Source organism: Rattus norvegicus, chromosome 9 (assembly GCF_021556685.1).
Source record: "Rattus norvegicus strain SHRSP/BbbUtx chromosome 9, alternate assembly SHRSP_T2T, whole genome shotgun sequence".
In the NCBI taxonomy this organism is placed as follows: domain Eukaryota; kingdom Metazoa; phylum Chordata; class Mammalia; order Rodentia; family Muridae; genus Rattus; species Rattus norvegicus.
The window spans coordinates 80,710,402-80,731,211 of NC_141542.1; the positions used below are offsets into that span (position 1 = coordinate 80,710,402).

At 44.9% G+C, this 20,810-nt stretch overlaps 1 protein-coding gene and 1 long non-coding RNA gene across 7 annotated transcripts in view; one reads left to right on the forward strand and one right to left on the reverse strand.

Moving 5' to 3' along the window:
* Positions 1-18,148, reverse strand: part of Klf7 (KLF transcription factor 7) — a 93,658-nt gene extending 75,510 nt beyond the window's left edge. For 2 of the 5 annotated variants that reach the window (XM_087566711.1, XM_087566709.1), the window contains exons 1-2: positions 18,064-18,148; positions 16,792-17,031 (exon numbers count right to left, since the gene is read on the reverse strand). In XM_087566711.1, coding sequence (XP_087422837.1) covers positions 16,792-16,893 — 102 coding nt within the window. In that variant the 5' untranslated portion in view covers positions 16,894-17,031; positions 18,064-18,148. 5 annotated transcript variants of the gene reach the window in all.
* LOC103690543 (uncharacterized) overlaps positions 17,101-20,810 on the forward strand; it is a 59,728-nt gene continuing 56,018 nt past the window's right edge. For both annotated transcript variants that reach the window (XR_015629608.1, XR_015629609.1), the window contains exon 1: positions 17,101-17,531. This is a non-coding gene — a long non-coding RNA (uncharacterized LOC103690543). The remainder of the gene's footprint in view (positions 17,532-20,810) is intronic.

The window sequence follows — 20,810 nt, forward strand, 5'->3', positions numbered from 1 at the left end:
AACCTAAGGTCAGCTGAGAAGAGAGAACCTACTGAAGAATTACTCAAATCAGACTGGCCTACGGGCTTGTGTGTTTAGCATTTTCTTAATCACTTTCGTTGATGTAGGAGGGCCCACTCCACTGTAGGAGGTGTAATCCCCTAGGCAGGTGGGCCTACATAATAGAGGTAACTGAGCAAACAGAGGGAGCAAGCCATAAGCAGCATTCCTCCATGGTCTCTGCTTCAGTTCCTACCTCCAGGTTCCTGCCTTGGCACCCTTTGATGACAGATTATAACTTGTATACCAAAGATGCCATTTCTAAGTTGGTTTTGGTCAGTGTTTGATCACCAATAAAGAGTAAACTGGGACAAGTGCTGGGCCCTAAGTGGGACATCTAAATCAGCCATCCATCCCCCTTGACTCGGGGAGTATCACAGGGAGAGGGAGAATAGGGAGGAGCAATGCTGTCTCCTGGATACGGCAGGACTGCAGTACTCATGAACTCACAGCAGCTATGGTTATCTGCACAAGATCAAACAAGTCAACATTACATCACAGAGCAGGAAGTGTTTAGCAAGCACCCAGACCTAGCTGAGGACCTATTTGGCCGCTGACGGCAGGGAAAGGTCAATTTTCTTCTGGGGTATGGTCCTGGTAGGATGTCTGTGCTCCTGTGGGCAATCCCCCACGAGTGTATATGCAGGCAGCACAAACTGAACTCACTGAGTTACTGTGGGGGGAGGGGCAAGAGGGCATGAGAGTGGAAACAGGTGCTGTGGGGAGAGACCTGAGAGGAAGTAAATTGGTCATGTATAAAAGTGACAAAAACACAGTGTTATTAAGATTTGGCAGGATTTCTTGTCTGTCATTGGTATTAAATGATTTTCTGAGGGGGAATAAAAGGTAACCTGTATCAATACCAATGCTCCCCACTCGGAGACGTCACTCTCTCCATGAGTACTGTCATTAGTTAGGTTCTTTAGGGTACCAGACTCCCATTAAAACAAAAAGTCCTTAGGGATACCTTGCACATGCCTGCCCTTTTAAAAAATATCTGCGAACTGTCTAAGAAGTGATGAACGGCCTCTCCTATAGCACTGGCCACTGTAGATACAGCACTCTGGCTATGTCCCTGGTGACAGGAAGACATAACAAAGTCTCTCCCCAAAACCCAAAAGTCACCTCACTCCCCAGTGTTCCAGGGGACATGAAATGAAAATGTCATTAGTGTCTGACACTTGATTCCCAAAGGCATAGGACCCACCCTGAACAAGAGATAAATAGAGCTGCAGCCATGAAGACTTCACAGGACTTGGCCTGCCCAGTCAATGTAGACTCTACTCCTTTCCTACCTGCAGGAACCCCATCCAAGGTCACTATGTCTCCTTCTTTCCTACCTTCAGTTACTCTGGACCTACCAAGGTTATCTCTGGCTGAGCCCAGAGGCCATAATCCAGCCAGCCACATACTGTGCAGCGCCTCCCTTAGAAGAAAGGGTAGACACTTACAGGATTGTCAGGACGGGTCTCGGAGGTCCAGTAAGTCCAGGACTTCCTACCCAGGTGAGTGCCTGTCCTATCACAGAACAGCATGTGACAGTGTGCATTGTGAATGAGTCACTGAGCCACACAGGTCTGCCTTCAGAGCAGAGCTCTCCCTTCCACCCCCAAAACCTAGTTTTTCTTCTCTGCACACACACCACACTACCAGACAAGACATGTGCACACGCCTACCACAGCCCAGAAAACAGTAGTGAAGCTTACATCCATGTGTCGCTCAAGCACTGCACTCCTGTTATTACGGCGCCTGCACTGCAGAGGGGAAAACAGAGTTTGATGGCTTGTTGTGGTTTATCCTTACAAGACTAAATCCCTCAGATTTTCCATGGCACCATCGCTTCAGTCTCATCCACGATCCACATTTCTATCAAGTTAAAAAAAAAAAAAACCTATCTGTAGTGTCGTTCCTTACTAAAGCTGCACGTGTTTTAAAATTTCTTATTAAAAATGTCCGTTCATATGGGACAATCGTGAAAGGAAAAACATGAAGTTAAAAACGAATAGTATAAACTTTGAACCAACGGTCTGCCAATCAGATATCCTGGATCTGAAGCCTGTTCTCTTCATCTTAAATGGTAATAACAGTGTTAGTAATGCGATTGAAAGGAAGAAAAGAGGGAGCATGGAAGGAGAGGCTAAAGGCAGGAGCTACTCCAAAGCTCATTTGTCCCTGTATTAGAAGGATGTAAAGAAGCGGAGAAGGGAATAAAACTGTCTCCCAAGGTGATTCTGTGTAATTTAGCACCGTGCTCACAAAACCCCTTGGAGTGCAACCCACCCTCCCCTAAGCATTGGCTTAAGTAAGCCATGCTGAACCCACACCGTGCACCATGCACTGTGCACACATGCAAATGCGTTTACATTATTGCAAAGGGGGCTCAGGATTCTTGAGAGGCCAATCCTGGCTTGGACTTAATGACCCCTAAAGCTCAGCTGGGTTATTTGCAAATCGAGGGGGAGGAGAAGGGAGGCCGTGAAATGTCTAGAGCTCCTAAAGTTTTAATCTTTATAAGCCTGGGTCTCACGGTGCAAAGGCCAGAGGAAGAAGTCAAAAGACATACACCTTGGGCAGAGCAAACAGGCTGCAGTCCACTTCTGGTTGGTAGGCTCCTTTTACACCTGCATCCCGTCTATCTTTACCCCTTCTTTCCTTCTTTTTCTCCTTCCTCGCTAGAAATATTTTATAAAACATTTTCATAGCAATCCACTCTGACGGTAATGAAAACGGCACTTGGAGTTTCAAACTTGTTCGAACACATACAAAAGGAGAAAGGGTAGAGGGAGGGGAGGAGGGATTGGGACTGACCTTGAGTCACCATTTAGCAGTCAGGAATTTTACAAAAGAAAAAAAAATAAGAGATTGGAGAAAAGAAGGGGAAATACTTCATATTACTCAAGTCAGAGGGGAAGCTTTAAAGAAGGTAAAAATGACCCTGAAAAAAAAATCCCCATCTGGGCAACAATAGTGATATCCTTAGTAGCACAAGGAAGCCAATATAAAAGAGTAATTCCTTTAAGCACCCCTAATGTAGAAGATCATCCTGAAAGCGCTGGAAAATGAAGGCCAAGTGGCGGGCGGGCAATTTCTGAATGCCAATGGTAGGAAGACGGCAGAGCACTTGAGACCTGGAAAGGACTTTTTACATAAAGAGCATCACTTCTTTAAGCGAAATAAGTCCCACAAAGTCAATTTCCATACAAAAAGAAAGAAAGAAAGAAAAGAAAAACAGGCAGCTAAAGCAGAATTCTGTACATGTTTCTACATCAGGGTTTCTAAGAAAACCCCTGAACTGATTATTCACACACACACACACACACACACACACACACACACAGTGTTTTCCCACCATTTGTTGGTTTAGTCTCTGAAAGAGGCAAAGGAAATCATGACAAAAGCATTTTTGTTAATGAGTATGCGATGCCTGATGGGGGAAAAAAGATTTCAAGTGGTTGGTTTTGTTTTTTTACTTAATTTTATTTTCTCACTTAATTTTATTTAATAATCTATTACTTTTAAGTGTCATCATAAATAGTACTAAAGGGGTTGAGGAGTTTTGAGTTTTTGTTTCTCCTTTTAAAAAAATAAATCCATTTTACTCCCATTTAAAACAAGAAGGAGGCTGCATGCTTAGGAAACTCAAAGTCAGTTTCTTTCCAAGTTGGAAAATGTTGCAGATACCAAGAAAGAAAGAACACTCAGGAGCAAGTATTCCGCACAGGCGGGGGAGGGGCAAGACAGATGGTCTTTTCCACCCCATATTTCCATGATCTACAACAGAACCCGGATGACTAGGAAAAAGTGAGATGCGATTTGGAAATTGCCTTATAAAATAGAATCAGTCCCAAACAAAGACGTTCAACATGATGGAGAGATTAAAAAGAAAATTAAAATGGACCCTGAGTGATGGAGAAGTCAAGACTGTCCCTAGACAGTAACTGTTAGGAGGTGACAGTGCCTCAGAGTGCTACTAGCTTTGGGCTCAATCCCAGATGTATGCTGTCTGGGCCTGTGATCACAAAGGAAGGGGGATACGAACTTCGGAGGTGAGATTAACTTTACAAGTATGCCGTCCTGTCCAGAGACATCTAAAGTATAAAGAAAACTGGAACACGCATACTAGTCAAGTAAGACACAACTTCAAGCCAGTGAGCTTCCTGTTTGTGTATCTGATACCACCATAGTTCTTAGCTTCATCTCCATAGTAAACCTGAGGGAGGAGACTGGAGAGGGGGAAAAGTGCTTGGAGGAGGAACACAAGAGGAGAAGCTGTACATGGCAGAGGCAAATGCTAGAACTACGTTGCACACGGATGCAAAGTGAAGCAGAAAAATTAATAACATTAGGAGGAAAGTCCTCCTCTGGCTCAGGTATGCCTCGTTCAAATGATTCACTGTTTCAAGAACAAATTAAATTATACTCTAGTTAAATGAGTTACAGAGAATTGGGGAGGGGGGGTGAGATGAGGAGGAATCTGTGCTAAAAAGGAAAAAAATAACTTCAGTGGTCGAGTGTGACATTAAATTAAAAAATACCCACCCCAAAACAAAATCCCCCAAATACCCAAACCAAAACCAAAGAAGAAAACTGTTACATCAACACCTGAACTTCTAAAGAAAGCCCTGAATAAGATGCGGCACAGGAATCCTGGGACTTCCATTGTACAGACAGGGAAAGTTCACACAATAGCAGCTTCACTGTCCACTCTAAAATACATGTTTGAACATCTAAGGCTCATAGTTTCTTCCAGATACTACTCAAAGGAAGAAGTTTTTTTTTTTGTTTTGTTTTGTTTTTTAAAAAAGGCTTTTTCTATTTCTGAGTATTGGTTAATACAGTAAAAAAATGAGTAAGCTTACAAGGATTGAAAGTCTAAATCCAGGGGGGAAACAACATCCTGAGCACTGTGCAGTGCTCTGACACCCAGGACAGCCCGTGAAGTGGAGGAGGGATGAGAACGCCTTCGCCCAGAGTCATCCGGAAGGGACACAAGTAGCCAAGGAACACTTTAGGGCAGAGGTTCGTAGTCTGTGAGTCAAGACCCCCTTTGGTCACATAGTAGATGTTCTGCTTATCAGATATTTACATTACGATTCATAACAGTAGCAAAACGACAGGTAGGAAGTAGCAAAAAGAATTCTACTGCTGTGGGTCAGCACAACCTGAGAAACTGTATTAAAGGGGCGCGCGCAGCGTTAGGAAGGTTGAGAACTGCTGCTTCAGGGAGACTGCCACCCTCCCTATTCACGGGGACCCTCCTAGCCTGGTTTCTCTGTCTCTAAGAGCACAAGAGACGCAAAGTCTACGAAAGGAAGGAACGCATTCTACACCAGGCCGGCATCTGTAAAATAAACCTCTTCATAGGTGCCGAATTAAACCTTAAATTCCAAGATAGACTCTTTGAGTTTTATAGCAGTGCATGTGCAGCTAGGCCCCTCCCCAAGAGAAAGCTCCCAACATGAACAACCATATCAAACGATTGCTTTTCAGAGGCCTATTCGCAAACACCCCACTTTATCACAGAAAGAATATTTCTCATGTATGTGAGTGCTTCCATTATGTCTTATTTGAAGGAGGAAAATGAAATAAAATTCCTATCTGAGATATTTATAGATCTCATAAAACCTGATTTGCTCTCAGAAGCTGCTGTAGGCTCAGTCATCAGGTAAGCTGGAAATGGGCGGTGTGGTAACTACCACTGTATGATGTTATATGGGCCTAATTCTGGCTCCAAGAGGGGAGGTGGGGAGAGGGGAAGGGGGGAGGGAGAGAAGAGTGGGGATGTAGATGGAAAAACCTCAGGAGAAGTAACTTATATATAAGACGGAAGCTAAAGTAAGGAGGAAAAGTCCGATATCTGTATGAATAAGTCAAGAAAATCCCAAGGGCGTCAATCACCCTAGGTCCAATGTCTGGGATCAATGGACTCCTTTGCCTAGTTCTAAGTACTAGGAACATTTGCTGAGTCACTTATATGCCCTATGCTGGGTCACAGAACCAGCTCTTAGGAATCAATAACTCCATTCCAGATAAGGAATAAGGCTTGGCAACGACCTTCCCAAGGCTCCAGGTAGGTGTCCATGGAATCTGTGTACCACAAGACACTAGAACCTTAGGAGCACCTGCAAAATGCATAATTGAGAAAACCAAGGTTCAGAAAGCAATATCTACAGGCTGTTGAAATCCTCACAGGTCTCCTGGTACCAAGCCCCCGTCCCCCAAACTAAGGGTCAGAATACACGTAACACCTGAAAGTGTTGGAGGCCTATCTAGGTATGGATTCTGTCAAACCCCTTTCATGGCATGTGATTTTAGGTAAGCTACAGGCTATCTAAAACCACAGTGACTCCATCTGCAAAGTGGGAAGAAGCAGAAATCTATGTTTTGCATGGCTACATAAATGGTAAAATGAAATGAAATATAAACTCAAAGTAGACAATCTTTGGCAAGTATCTGACATGTATTAGTATTGTTCTGATGTTTTGTACAATGATAAATAGTAACCAGATGTAAGGAGGGAAGACGTAGGCATACTCCAACACCACTTTTGCAACTGGTTTGCTGTTCAGCCACTGTGAGATCATCTCCACCTCGAGCTCCTCACCCCTGAGTAGGAAATTCTGGAACATTTGCCTGCTTCTCAGTTACACACAGAGTCAATGGCAAGAGGCCATGAGCCCCTCAGAACTTTTAACTTCAATACATCTGTTTGTGGAGATGCTCATAAACAAATATAAAACTCTTTATCTCGGAGTAAATTATCTCTTGGCCAGTAGTAAAGAACATAAGAATCTTGAGTCACAGGGGAAGACATACAGTTAAGGACAGACAAGTTTTGAGCCCAGAATTCATCCAGTGACTCGATCTGACATTGAGCAGAATCTCCTATGGCTCGCAGGAGAGCTGCTGTGCACACAGCCTCCTCACAGACCTGCAGTGCCCTAGGAGGAGCTGTGCCCCTTGAACAGGCACTACAGTGCCTGATGAATAAAACATGAAGACTTGAAATGTACGGGTAGGTAGAATCTATTTCTGTTCTTTCGTAGATTGTGGATATCTGCCGCCTCTCCAAAAATAAGCACCAAGACTATGTCCACTCCATTGGATTCTGCTCGCTCCACCCTGGAAGGTGAATGTGAGTAGGGTCAAGAGCAGGCAGGCACTCTCTTGCAGCAATCGCTCCATGGCTAATTGCCATTTTCACAGCTGGGCTGAGCTTTCCAAAAGGCATCCTTCAACTTTGAGCCCTGAGCTCTTCTCCTGGTGGTCTCTCTTGCCAACCATGCCCCTTCAAAGATAGTTTATAGATAAAAGGACAAAGCTCCAGGAGATATCATTTTGCAAACATCACAGTTTGAGAAAGAGGCATTTCTAAGGCTTCTTTGTGAATGTCACCACAAGCTCATAGTCCTTACCACAGGAGCCAAGCTTTGCATGATTTGGAGGCTGCCTCTTTGCCCGAATGTCCTCGGTAGCGATTTTTCTGCAGTTTATTTTTGTCCCTCTTACTAGAAGGATGGCTCCTTTGAAATTTATATATATATACATATATATATATACATATATATATATATATATATATAAACAAAGTCTACTTCCAAACAGTGTGCTCAGAAAAAGAGAGAGAGAGAGAGAGAGAGAGAGAGAGAGAGAGAGAGAGAGAGAAGTGGTACCTAATGTCTATCTGTATGATAGACAGGCTACATGCACCCATAAATTCCTTTAAAACCATGGCAAGAGGTTTTAAACTAAGGTAAGTGGAAAATCCTGAATGCAGACTTACCGAGGATAAATGATCTGAAATGTCATATAACTAGATATTAAAAGCAGAACACCACAAGGCTTCCAGAAGTGGAATCTGACCAGGTTAAGCAAACTCAGGGTGGGTCAGAGGAAATGTGAGCCAAACAGAACTGCCTTAGACACACCAAGTTTGGAAAGCCAAAATATGAAGGGTGGAACACTTAGGCAGTTACCCCTAACCAATGAGCTGGATGAGGAATAGTTATCAGCTCTGTTCTGCTGTGTTAGAAATATCTGGCAATCTTACAATTCAAATTATACAAGGCATAAAACGCTCTGACGTAAGGGTTAGGCACCTGTGAGTGGTGTTACACCTCTGTATATCAATGGTTCAAATCCGCGGCTGCATACTGGAATCCACTAGAAGCCTGACAAATGTGGAAGTCTCATTGAGTCTCCCCCAACAAGACCCCAAGTTACCTGGTCTATGTGACTGAGAACCACCGTTAAAAACACAAATCTTAAACCATAGCCACAACAAGCATCCAAGTAACTTATGGAATGTCTACTGGAGTCAGTAAACCCCAAGAGATTAAATATTAAAGAGTAATTATCAAAATCATAACAACTATGTTTTAAGCAATATAACCTAAGTGGAAAATGTGACAAGAAGAAAAATGTTCTATGGAAATAAAAGAGTTGGACACAAAATTGTGAAAAAATATTAGCAGTTGCTATTGAGTAAGGGAAACAGTGAGCTGATTTCCTAGAAATATAGTAACTATCTAAAAGTTAAGGATATAGAATTTAGACCAGCAGTTCTCAACCTGTGGGTCACAACCCCTTTGGGGCTCAAATGACCCTTTCACAGGGATCACCTAAGACCACAGAAAACACAGATGTTTACATTATGGTTCAGAACAGTGGCAAAAGTACAGTTATGAAGTAGTAACAAAATAATGTTATGGCTTGGGGGTCACCACAACGTGAGGAACTGTATTGAAGGGTCGCAAGTTAGGAAGGTTGAGAACCACTGATTTAGACAAAAAGAACAGTGGAGGGGAAAGAGATGGAAAAAGAGGTAAAAGGAGAAGAAGCCTAAACTAAAAGCAAAGGCGGTGAAAGCGACACACCTCTTTTGGATGATATCTGCCACTCCTAAAACAGGGAGGATTTGCTAATGTTATACAGGCCCAGTCTTGGAACAGCTTGATACTTAGAGGTTTTGGACCCATCCTGTGTGTAAAATGGAGGCTTGAAAGCTGACCACAGGAGGTCACTGAGGTAGGAAGGCCATTCCAGAGCACTGACAGAGGGAACCAAAAGGCCAAAGGTTAGTTTGGTGCTAACATACCAAAAACGGGGCTGGGGATTTAGCTCAGTGGTAGAGCGCTTACCTAGGAAGCGCAAGGCCCTGGGTTCGGTCCCCAGCTCCAAAAAAAAAAAAAAAAAAAAGAACCAAAAAAAAAAAAAAAGAAAAAGAAAAAACAAAAAACAAAAAACATACCAAAAACAACTCTACGGGAGACTTAACACTAATTTTATATATCAACTCCTAGGATTCTTCAGTCTGGAAGTTCATTTATTCTAGGGTATACAGAGAGTTGTATAAGATGGCTAGTTAGTGAAGCTGGATCCTGAGAAGGGTCACCGTATCCACAGAAGGAACAGGGAGGACAGGGAAAGAAAAGCCAAAGGTAAAAATCAAAGGGACGGGGCTTTGAAATGTCCTCAGCTATGGCAATAGTGAACAATCCTAAAAACCTTTGTGGCACAAAACTAAGGACCCGAGAACAGCAAAACAGAGTTCTGGGAAAATAAGGAAGAGTTCAACTATGGGGGAGAAACTTCAGCTTCTCAGTCCTTGGCACAGGAGAACCATGGGGTGAGTTCCAGGGAGAAGCTCTCCCTTTAGGACCAGTGGGGAATATGAAGGGTAGATGAGCAAAAGAGGAGTCTGCTCTCCCTGAGATGACGGCTGTGTGAATATCCATATTCTGTCTGTGACACTGAACCTTCCCCTGCTTTATGAGAAAGAATAGTACCTTTTGCTTCACTTTATACAACATTCCAATCTTGCATCTACCCACAGCTCCAGAGAAGTTAAAACACGTAGGAAAAGACTTAGGAACTGGGCCATGAACAGGTGGCTGTTTTACACAGTCCCTTGGTTTTACACAAGTTGTCACTGTCACGGGGTCAGTTCACAGTTGATGCTTTCTATACAACCCAGGTCTGTCTTTTATCCAACTTCCGAGGACATACATTTTGATGCACCTGCCCATCCACTTGTTACGATTTAAATGCCACTCCTTCTTGTGAGTGGCATTATTACCATGGGGGCTCTTGCTTCTCTCCACACAGAAAAAAAAAAGCATATTTTTATTCTTTCAAAATCACAGTAGAGTACTGAGAGTTGGAAAAGAATTACATTAAACTACTCTATGCTTTGATCTAGGGCCCAGGCAATGTCAACGTGTTTGTTTGTTTTTGTTTGTTTGTACTAGTACCCAGAAATAACAGGAATATTTTCTCGTGTCTCTTTGAGATGGTAGAATGAGAAATAAGCAGTGATTTGAAACTTCCTCCAGTGTCAGCCCTGGGTCCCAGAGTCAGCAGGGCTAACAAGAACCTGAAGCATACAACACCTCCTTTGGCTGCCACATCCCACAGTGATTCAACCCCAGTAGTTCAGGGTTAAATAAACCAAAACCCCCTTCAGGATTTGAAATGATAAGATTTCAGAGTCTTCACTCTGTTACAAGCCAGAGGCCAGGCTTTCAAGATGACCCTCAGGAAATGTTAATGAGTCCATATTCAGAAATAGATACTGCTTGTGGCTCTACATTAATTGTTTTAATTACGTCAAGTCATTTCCGAATGACACAGACACAGACGCCATTTCCTGGACATTATGGACATGTGAAGTCACACTGTTGCTTACCAGCCCCGAACATGACCTGAGCTAAAAGCATGTCCATGACAGAGCTAAGCAAATCTCATGCCTGGTTTATATAAACAAGTCCATGAGTTTAAAAAAAAAAAAAAAAAAAAAAAAGACAGGACAGACATTGTCTGTTCAAAACAGTACTGAAGAGTTCATTTTTGCAATGGTCTCTTATTCTCTATCATTTCATTTTAAATGTGGCCTCTTCTAGAATGAAGGCACTGTGGGGCGGAATCTACATCCTTTTTAATTTTGCATCACCCAAATACAACAGTCTGCATAAATAAGGGGTTAGGAAATGAAACATTTAACATGGAGTAGACTTAAAATAGTTTTATACATAATATTTTATTGAGCGCAAAGTCTCACACAGTCACACTGGGTCTACTGGCAGCTCAATCAGGAATGGCTTCCCCGTTCTCATCTCAAGCAGGTGGGCATTGAGACTCATTTTCCCCAAGGCAGCTGCTGACTCAGCACACACACAAAGGAGGTGGCGGACAGAGCTCCTGTGACCGAAGGTGGGACAGACAGATTGCAGTCCACCAGACCGAGTTCTTAGGTTCACACTGAATGACAAGCTAGCATCTTTGGCCCAAGGCAATAGAAATGATGTTGCAAGGTAAGAAGCAGGGAGCATCAGGAGAGGAAGATCAGGACCACTCAGGCAAACACACGTCTTAAAAAAGTGGCAATACTTTATTGGGGGGACATGAGATTTAATAAGAATGTTTTTTTTTTCATGAGGATGTTCTAAGATGGGCATGAAATACAGGGAAAAGAGTAGTGTTTTCTAGCTCGTCAGTGCTATTTATATACATTACTGATTAGGTGTCATTAGGAGCTGTAGAATTTTCTGGGTCCTTTCTTGGCAGAGTGGGCTGGCAACTGAGGTTAACACATTTCCACCTGTTTATGCTAAGCAAGCACTCAGCTGATTTGGGAGAACAAAGAGGTGAAATCTCTGCCCTCGCCATCCCAGCATTGCTGTTAAATTGGGGAGCTGTCCTAAACTTTCAGCAAATCCTAACTCCAACATGCATGCTGGTGGAGCTGCTGCTGCTGCTGCTGCTGCTGCTGCTATAACTGTAGCTTCAGCTGTAACTGCAACAGCAAGGGAGTTGGAGTCTCAGCACACAGCAAGTGAGCCAGCATCGGGGAGGCACTGTATATATTCATCAGTGACGGATCCAATGTTAACCAGAGGTGGGAGTATCTACCAACGAGCTGGCCGAGTATCAGAGCAGGTTTCCCACCAACATGAGCTGGCTGGGTCTGGCCAAAGTACACTTCGTACTAAACGAGAGGGATTCTGTGAAGGGAGACTCTTCAGAGCCGTAAGAGAATGGCTATTAAAAGCTCCATTCCGACCCTCTCTAAACTATCTCCATTTAAGTGGAGAAGCAAATTAGCTTCAACAGGCATTTCTATTTAGAAGGGGGCTGGGAGAGAAGAGCCCACATTTGAACACTTAAGGTCTCCAATATGCCCATCCATAAATCATCTCAGGGCAAAGCTGTCAGCCTGTATCTTCTACTTTGCCTTTTAAATGGATAGGACCCCCCCTCCATCATCCCTCTCTCCTCAGGGTGATGAGTAGGGGTATGTGATACATGGAGAACAAAGAAGGGTGAGTTCCTTTCCCTTCCTAAGGACAGGTGTAGTAGCAACATCTGCACTGACATCTTCTCTTACTTTAAAATACCAAATTGCACACAGGTAGACTGAAAGGTTATGTGGCCACATGAAGCTGTGTGTATGAAAAGAACATAAAAATGAGTCTATTACAGAAAGGCTAAATGTGTGACTGATGGCACTCACACGTGCTCTCATTTTTTAAAGCCACGTTTATGAAGTGGCTGCATCTTCATAAAGAAAAGCTGGAGAATCTGGGCAGTTTTGATTCTGTTTCAAATTTAAAAAAAAATATGATTTACAGGAATTGACGAACACACAAATCACATACAAAAAATAAATTAAATAAATAAATAAATAGCCAGCTATTTTATCCTTTCAATGTGGTTACCAAGGCTCCTTTGTGTCTACAAATTTCTCAGGGTGGTGCTGTTGCCAAGAAATTCTAATTCATGATAAGGTTTTCTGCAAATTGGGACAGTGGCAAACCTGCGGATACGCAGACCCTGCAGTTTGCTTTGTCTTTCTGTGTGAGACAGCACCTGGCTGCCCAGCCTGTGGAAGGCAATGCAAAGGGAAGATCACACAGAGGGAGAAGCAACATGGTGCACGGACCAAATCCCAGCTCCCGGTACTATGAGGCTGTTCTTGGAAGGCAACCATTTCTGTAGGTTTTCCTCTAGAGATGCCTCATACCAAAAGCCCTCATAAAAAGTGTTTCAGGGTGCCTGAATCTGAGATGAAATTGCAGAGTTACAGGGACACTTTAGTCCTTACAGACGCCAAGTGTGCCATTAGTTTAAAACAATGGGGGAACGGAGGAGGAGGGAAGAATGTTCTATGATTTATTTATTTGTTTCCAGTAGCAGTGGAAAATTTTCTCCAAGCAAAACGGAGGCCTGAAATTGACCCCGTTTGCCAATTATGAATCAGCATTAACCACGATCCTAATTCCATAGGAGTTTTCAAGTAAACATGTTTCTCGGTGGCATGTAGGAGAGTTAAGTGCAAATAATCCTCAGTGTCATTACTTAGGCTGTCCTTATGAAACGGCATGCTGGGAATAAAGAATCTATAAAAATCGTACCCCTCTGTAGAGTCTGGAAGAAAATGAAAGTGTTATATGTGAAGTGCTTTCTATTTTCTGAGTCAGCAGTCAGTTCAAAGAGTCCAACTTCCCTTGTGACATTCAGGATGCGTCTCCCGTCAGCATCAAATGGTACCCAAAAATCTACTCTAGCGTCTGTCCTAATCTTAACTGTTTGCAACTTTTGATCAAACAGCTTTTGAAATATTTCCTCTAAGTTTTCAGAGAGCTTAAAGCTGGCAGCCTTCAAAGTGGTGTCAGCTGAATGCCATAAATAAGGGACCACATAAGCGCATAAACACGGCGTAATTTACAGTTACATGACACGCAGAGATGACATTACTTGGGCCGAAGGCTTGAGAATGCAGTTAGAGTTCAGAGCTGGAGAGCTGAGGCTCTGGGATGCCCATCTGGGTTTTTAATTACACCAGCCATTCTTGGAGTTGGAATCCCGGTTGAGTAGCCCTGCCCAAGAATTCACGTTAAAGTGACACAAGGAAGCACTGTCTCCATCGCTGTCTTTGTCATGGGCTCACATAGCAAAGTATCCCACAGCCTAAGTTTGAAGCGACGTCTACGCACAGTCCCTCCTCAATTTCCCAATGCACAGATGTTCTTGGGCTTATCATTCAGAGCCATTCTCTAGAAACCAAATTAGATTATCAGGATATGCACCCCACCCCCACCCCGCCGTGTGCATCTCCCCGAGTATATTGCTCACTTTAAGAAAAACATCTAATAATGATTCCTCATTTGACCTCTAAAATATGATTACCCCAAGAGCATCGGAAACTTCCTCCTGCCTGGGGTTTTTGTAGAAACCTTCTTGAGCTGTTTTGAGCAAAGGAGTCTCAGAATTTCACCATCTGGTTAATTTTGAACTAGCAGTTGCATAAAACCACCACTACCCCTTAGAGTCAGAAGCAAGGGGGGCTAGTGTGGGGATGGGGAGGCAGGAAGAGATAAGGCTAAAGGTTTTGTCATCAGCAGGAACTCAGGGTCCTGGTCACCTTTACACGAGCAGCTGTGAACAGTCCTGAGCAGACAGCTCCTGGCCATACTACCTTGTTTAGAAGTGCTTGCCCGCAAGTCATGTTTCCATGTGGACTTGGGGAGGGGTTTTAAGATGAGAGAAGATGGCAGTTGGAGACGGTTGAGACAAGAAATAAGAAAGAGGGTGGAAGTGAGAATTCCTTTGCCTGGCGATGAAAAAAAAAAAAAAACAACTAAGCTAGAGGTTTCTACAAGGGGGAGGAGGAGAGGAAGAGCAGAGCTGGCTTCTGGGGAAACAATAGATCTAATACAACCCCTAATTGTCAAGCCAGTGATGTTTCCTTGAAGCTGTGCCTTCTGGATCCTCTAGGCCCATCTAGAAAAGCAGGTTTCCTCTAAAGAAGCCCCCCCACCCCCAACCCCAGGAGCAGGTTTTACTACCCTGAAAACTTGAACCAAAACAAAGTTGTGTGATTCATCTGGAGGGAACGTTGTAACAAATAAAGCCAACTTTCTTCCCTCCAACACTGCTTAACAGTTAGTCACAAACAAGGGCTGCCTCGGGCAGGCTGACTAAATCAACAGATTCCCTTCCCTAACCAGTCTAGACTGTAGTTAATATGCAACTGATTCCACACCAGTGGGCTGACACGGTGAGAAGGCTGCTTTAGAAAATGAGATTCTGGCAACATTTTGGCTTACTTCATATCAAAATAAAAAGGAAGAAAGGATGTGGGGAGATCCCACATGAGACATGCTCTTGTTAAGGACGATAGGGAAGGATGTATTAAAGAATCGATGTGAGTACTCTGTCTGTGTGTTTAGTAAGGGACAGCATCTCCCAGCCTTCCAACTGGAATCCATGCCCTACACAGACACACAGACGACACACAGACACAGGCAGCCGATACCTGGAGGAAAACTCCGCAGCCTCCAGCCAGGCAACAACTAGTAACAACGGCACAGTGTGAAGAGTGAGCGTTTTACCACTGGCTTCCTATACCATGAGCTCAACACCGCTTCCTAAAGCAGCAACTGTTACATCCCAGCCTCAAGCTGGCAAATCCTGCTTTGGATCCTGGCAGAGGAAACTCAGCCGTTCATTAGCCTTAACAAGCTGCTGTCACGGAGCAGAGAAGTTACAAGAGCAGCCACACACCAAGGATCGCAGGGCCCTCCCCAAGGGCAAGGGTTTTTGGGTTTTTTTTTCCTCCTCCAGGATGGACTGTACAAATTCACACTCCGAACCGTGCAAATCCAGACTGTCTTTCTGGACTTTCCACGGTGCACACTGTAGAGTTTTTAAACACCCATGGTGTCCCCTATCCCCAACCGCCCCGCCCCCATCCACCACCATCTTTCCTGCAGAATGTCCCCTCAGCACCTCCTAATCGCTGCTGGAAAAACCACTGTTTCCGCAGCAGACCCAGCACTTTCCACTGACCAGCACTTTCTTTATTCCACTTCACAAAGCCCAGTGAACTTGTCCCCCAGTCAGGCTTCAACGTCCCTGAGATGCCAAGCGAACTTGGCACCGGTACCCTTTAGCATCCTAGGAGTTTTCTAAACTAGTCCTCTAAGACAAAGTAGGGAAGCACAGAAGCACACACCACCCTTTGTCCAAGGTGGTGCTAACCTGAGAGACACCCCAAACAAATAAACAAGACACAAGGACACAGTAGAGGCTGCTCCTTCTGGAGGCATTAGCTGGGGAAATGTACAATGCATTGTCAGCCTAAGAGAGATACATCTCGTCTTCCTTGTACATATCCTTAAGCGTCTTTTGTCACCTGGCTTCTCTTCCTACAGCTCACCTTGTATAATCTAAAAATCAAGCTCCTGTTCTGAATTGACACTCGCTAAATCACTGGGAAAAAACACTCCATGCCACCCTCACCCAACCCCCCTTGACGGTCCTCAGGACCAGTTGAAATAGATAAAGCTGATTTAAGTACTAAGACCAGAACTCCTGCATCTAGGAACGTGGTATCCTGTCAACCATTGCTCGACCACCTTCCCACCCGGCTCCTCCAAACCCCAGAAGTTCGCCAGCAATTCTCTTGCCGGGGGACAGCGAGCCGACAACGTGTGCGCAAGGATGTGTGTTGGTGACAGAAACGCAGGCAGCTAGGACCAGCTCAGCTCAGCACACTAAGGGGTTAGGGGTGGGTGGAGAGGTAAGCGCATATGATTGTTTCACAAAACATTTTAAACAACACACAGCCAAAAAATAAATAAATAAGAAAAAAAGAATTAAAATGTTTTTCAACTCAAAGCCCACACCAAATGCAGCCCCTGCGTCTCCGCCGCCGCCACACGATTTACACAAGTAATTTAAATCATTCACCTGCTGCCAGGTCTCCTCCAGGGATGGCAAAGCTGAGAAGTAGCCGGTGTCGTGGACAAGTTGTAGCTCCTGGAATATACTATAACTAGCCAACACGTCCATGCTGCTGCTGCCGGGCAAAACCGGAGGAGAAACCCTCCCCCGAGCTCAGCTGGGTCTGTTTGTTTGTCAGTCTGTCTGGCTCACCCCCCAAGAAGGCAGACATCCAGTGGCCCTTTTGTTTTGTTTTGTTTCAGTCAACTAAAAAAAGGAGAGAAAAAAAAAATCAATGCAGGAGAGAGGGAGAGAGGAGGTGAGAGAGGAGCGAGTGAGTCGGGTGGATGGAGAGAGGGATCCAGCGTGTACAGTGCAGATGACTGCCAGGAAAAGGGGACTTCACGGGAGTAACAATTCCCTTCCAGGGCTCTAATCACTCCAGCTCGTGGATCAGGAAGGGGGACGCAAACTCACTGACACGAAGCTGCCATCTATATCTGCAGCGCTGTTCGCTCCTAATGCAATCTTTGCTCTTTATTTTGGGAGGTTGCATTTTTTTTCTCGCGATCGCTTCTCGCCCCCCCACCCCTTCCCTTCCCTCCCCACCCCCAACCCCATCCTCGCTAGTTTGTAGTCCCCCCCCTCCCCCTTGTCTCCTCCTCCTGCTCTTCCCCCTCCCCAAACTCCCTCCCTCCGCCCTGCTTTGCGCGCAGCCGTGGGATCTCGGAGGAGGACGTCCATGAGGCCGCGTGTGACCATGTAAGGTAAACAGGGGGCTCATGAAGTCACTGAGGACCAATGCGGCACTCGGAGCGGACCCTGGGGCGGGGCCAGGCCCCGACGGCAGCCGCCGATTGGCGCGCTGCGGATCTCCCTGCTGCCTTACAAGGCGGTACAAGGCAAGCTATTTTTAGAGGGCTATATAAGGGGGTAGAGGAGTCCGCCAGCCGGCCGGGGAGCTCGAGCGCTAGGGAGGGTTGCTGCGACACTTGCGCTGGCTCCCGGGACTCCTAGGCGGCTGGGCTCGGGTTGCGCGCTGGCCTCCGACCCTAGCTGCAGGGCTCGTCCGAGCCGACGGCGCCCGGACCCCGTGCATATCCGAGGGAACGGGTTGCCGCGGTGGCCGATCGGGAGGTGCGGTCCCCAGTCCTGGGTTAGGATGCCTCCTGCGGGAGTAGCCGGTAGAGCGGCGGTGCAGCCGTCGGGGGCAAGTAGCTCTTTGTACTCGGCCTTCCTGCCAAGCATGGGGAAGAAGGGTAGCAAGGGAGAGGCCAGGCTCAGAACAGCGTCACGTACCCCAAACTAAAGCCCAAAAGCCAGTTCCGAATTCCCCACAGGGTGCAGAAATGAAGTGCCAGAGGAGGAAGTGCCTCACAATGGCAGAGAACAAAGGCGAGCTGCGCGGAGACTTGTTTGTGCCCGCCCCCGACGTTGCACGCTGGCCCCGCCCCGGCCCGCGCGCCTCCGTGCGCGTCGCCGTTCGCCTATCGCCCTCCTGTTCCCCTGAACGGAGCCTAAAACCTGGCCGGGAGTCTGATGTCTAGCATATTAGAATGTGCATGAAGAAGAATAGGAGGAGAGTAGGTAGAATTAGGGTGCAGGTTGGAGCATGCAGCCAGCTAGCAGATCCTTACAAGAGGTTTATCCAGTAGCTTCCTGGAGGAGTGTGCATAGCAGGGGTAGAGCAAGGCTCTAAAGATATCGAGATTCTGCAAGCTCAGAGATGGAAGCCTGTGCAATGCACGTGGTTAAGAGTTGCCCAATTGTTTGCTTGACCTTAAATGGCTAGTATGGCTTCTCCAAAATACACCGAAAGCTGGACTACTTTAGGAATAACTACAGAATTCAGTACTTAGAGACAAGAAACATCCTTGTACATTCAATTTCATCGTCTCCATATCATTCCCTTCTGTTGATAACAATATTAAATTAGTTTAAAAAAAAAACAAAAAACAAAAGATCACCCATCCCCCAGAGGAAATTAAATAAATTACTAAGATTTGAGAAAAACTGGTTTATTTGCCCTTTAGTGCCTGAGATTCTCGTTAGTCAAAGAACAAAACTCACTGTATTAATTCATTGAGGTCTTGCTTACAATATGCGGCCACCGATTAGCTCCATGACTTGAGCAAGTGGCAGTGACGGCCTCTGCTTCCCAGGAACAATCACAAGAACAAGAATGCAAATCTCTGCCATTCTTGTTAGAAGAAGCAAAATGCTGTTTGCAATTCTTCTAGCATAGTATGTCACTGTTAGAGGCACTAAATGTTAGCTGTCACTGTCCTCAGACTTTAAGCAAGGAAATTAAATAGTACCTGAACTAATAGTCTCCACAGGGAACAGGCCAGGGTTTAGAAGAAGAAAGTGAGGTAGCAAAACCTTGCAATTATTGGTTAGATCTCACCCTGTCCACTCTTCCCCCAAAGCTATCTGATTGTAAGTCTTGGGCAGAAATCTATTGAGAGATCCTAATGCAGATGTGTACATGCGTAATAAGAAAACGAAAAGAAAAAAGCAACCTTGGATACAGCAAGATCACATAATTTGCTGTTCAAGACTCAAGGCAATTAAATTATTGTATTTTATATTTATACTATTACTATTTCTATTTGGTTGTTTTGGATTTTGTTTTTGTTGTTTTCTTCAAGGCAATGTTTCTCTATTTAGCCCTGACCAGTCCTGTAACTCATCTTTGTAGACCGGGCTGGCCTCAAACTCCTGCCTCTACCTCCTGAGTGCAGGGATTAAAGGTGTGCTCCACCACACCTGGCTTATTGCAAGCTTTGATCAATATATATCTTAACTTTGGAGTTTGGAAATTTGGGAAATGTTGATCACACTCTTCGTACATTGACATTCTATGTGCCCAGTCTCCTTCCACCCTCAGCATGCCACCCACATAGGGTTTTCAACTTAGAAGATGAAGGTCTCCAGGCTTAGTATATAAATTAACGATGGTCAGACAAGCAGAAAGTGACCAGGCAGTGTGCTTCAAGTCCTGGAGAGTCTGACTTATAAGGCTTCTGCATGAGCTCTGCATGGCAAAACATTGAGGTTTTGGTTTTAAGTTCATATGTGTTTATTGACATTGCTCTGGTGGGTTGGAAGACTGCCGTCGAAGCTTTCCCTGTGGAACTTTCAGGCACCCAGCCTACAAAATGAACAAACAAAACGACGTTTTACAAAGTAAATCCTACAAATTAGACTTGGAGGTCTTTTTCAAAATGTTATAGGATATTTAAGAACTCATTCTAAGGGGTGTAGGCAACAAAGTGCTCTAAAATGCATGGTTTCAACATTCGTCATATTTAGATATTGTAATTTTTTATTTGTTTTTAATTTACTACCTTCCCTTTCCTCCCTCCAACTCCTCTCATGTCCCCTCCTGTTCCCTCTCAAATTCATGGTCTCTTTCTCTTGAGGGGTGTGTGTGTGGTGTATGCTTAAATATGTAAATATAACCTGTTCAGTCCATTTAGTGTTTCTTGTATGCTTATCATTTTAGGGCTGACCTATTGGTATTGGCTAGCCAATAGGGAGCTCAGCCCTGGAGAAGACTGTTTCTCCTGCTCTTAGCCTTCGGTTTGTTTTGTCTACAGGGTGGGGCCCTGTGAGATTTCCCCCTTCTCTGTTACCACGTCTATTGATATTCTGCTTGTTCAAGTCTTTAGGCGCGATACAACCCCACAGCAGATTTCTTTAGTCTTCTGGCTCTCAGGATCTTTCTGCCTCTTCCTCCTTGATGCTCCCTGAGTCTTGGATGCAGGAGTTTTGTTGTGGATATAGCAGCTGAGGGGAGGCACCCCCAGATTACTTGTTCTCTCGGATTTGACAAGTTGTGGTTTTCTGTTCTGGTATCTGACTAGCAAAGCGACATTCCACTGATGAGGAGTGAGAGCCACCCTCATCTGTGGGTGTGCAGAGAAGGTGGCCGAATGAAGTGGCAGTAATGGGTTCTCCTGTAAGATCCTGGTTAGTTGACTAGATCTCCCTCCTGTTGAGAAGCCTTAAGTCCAATTAGAGAGCTGATGGTTGCCGGCCAA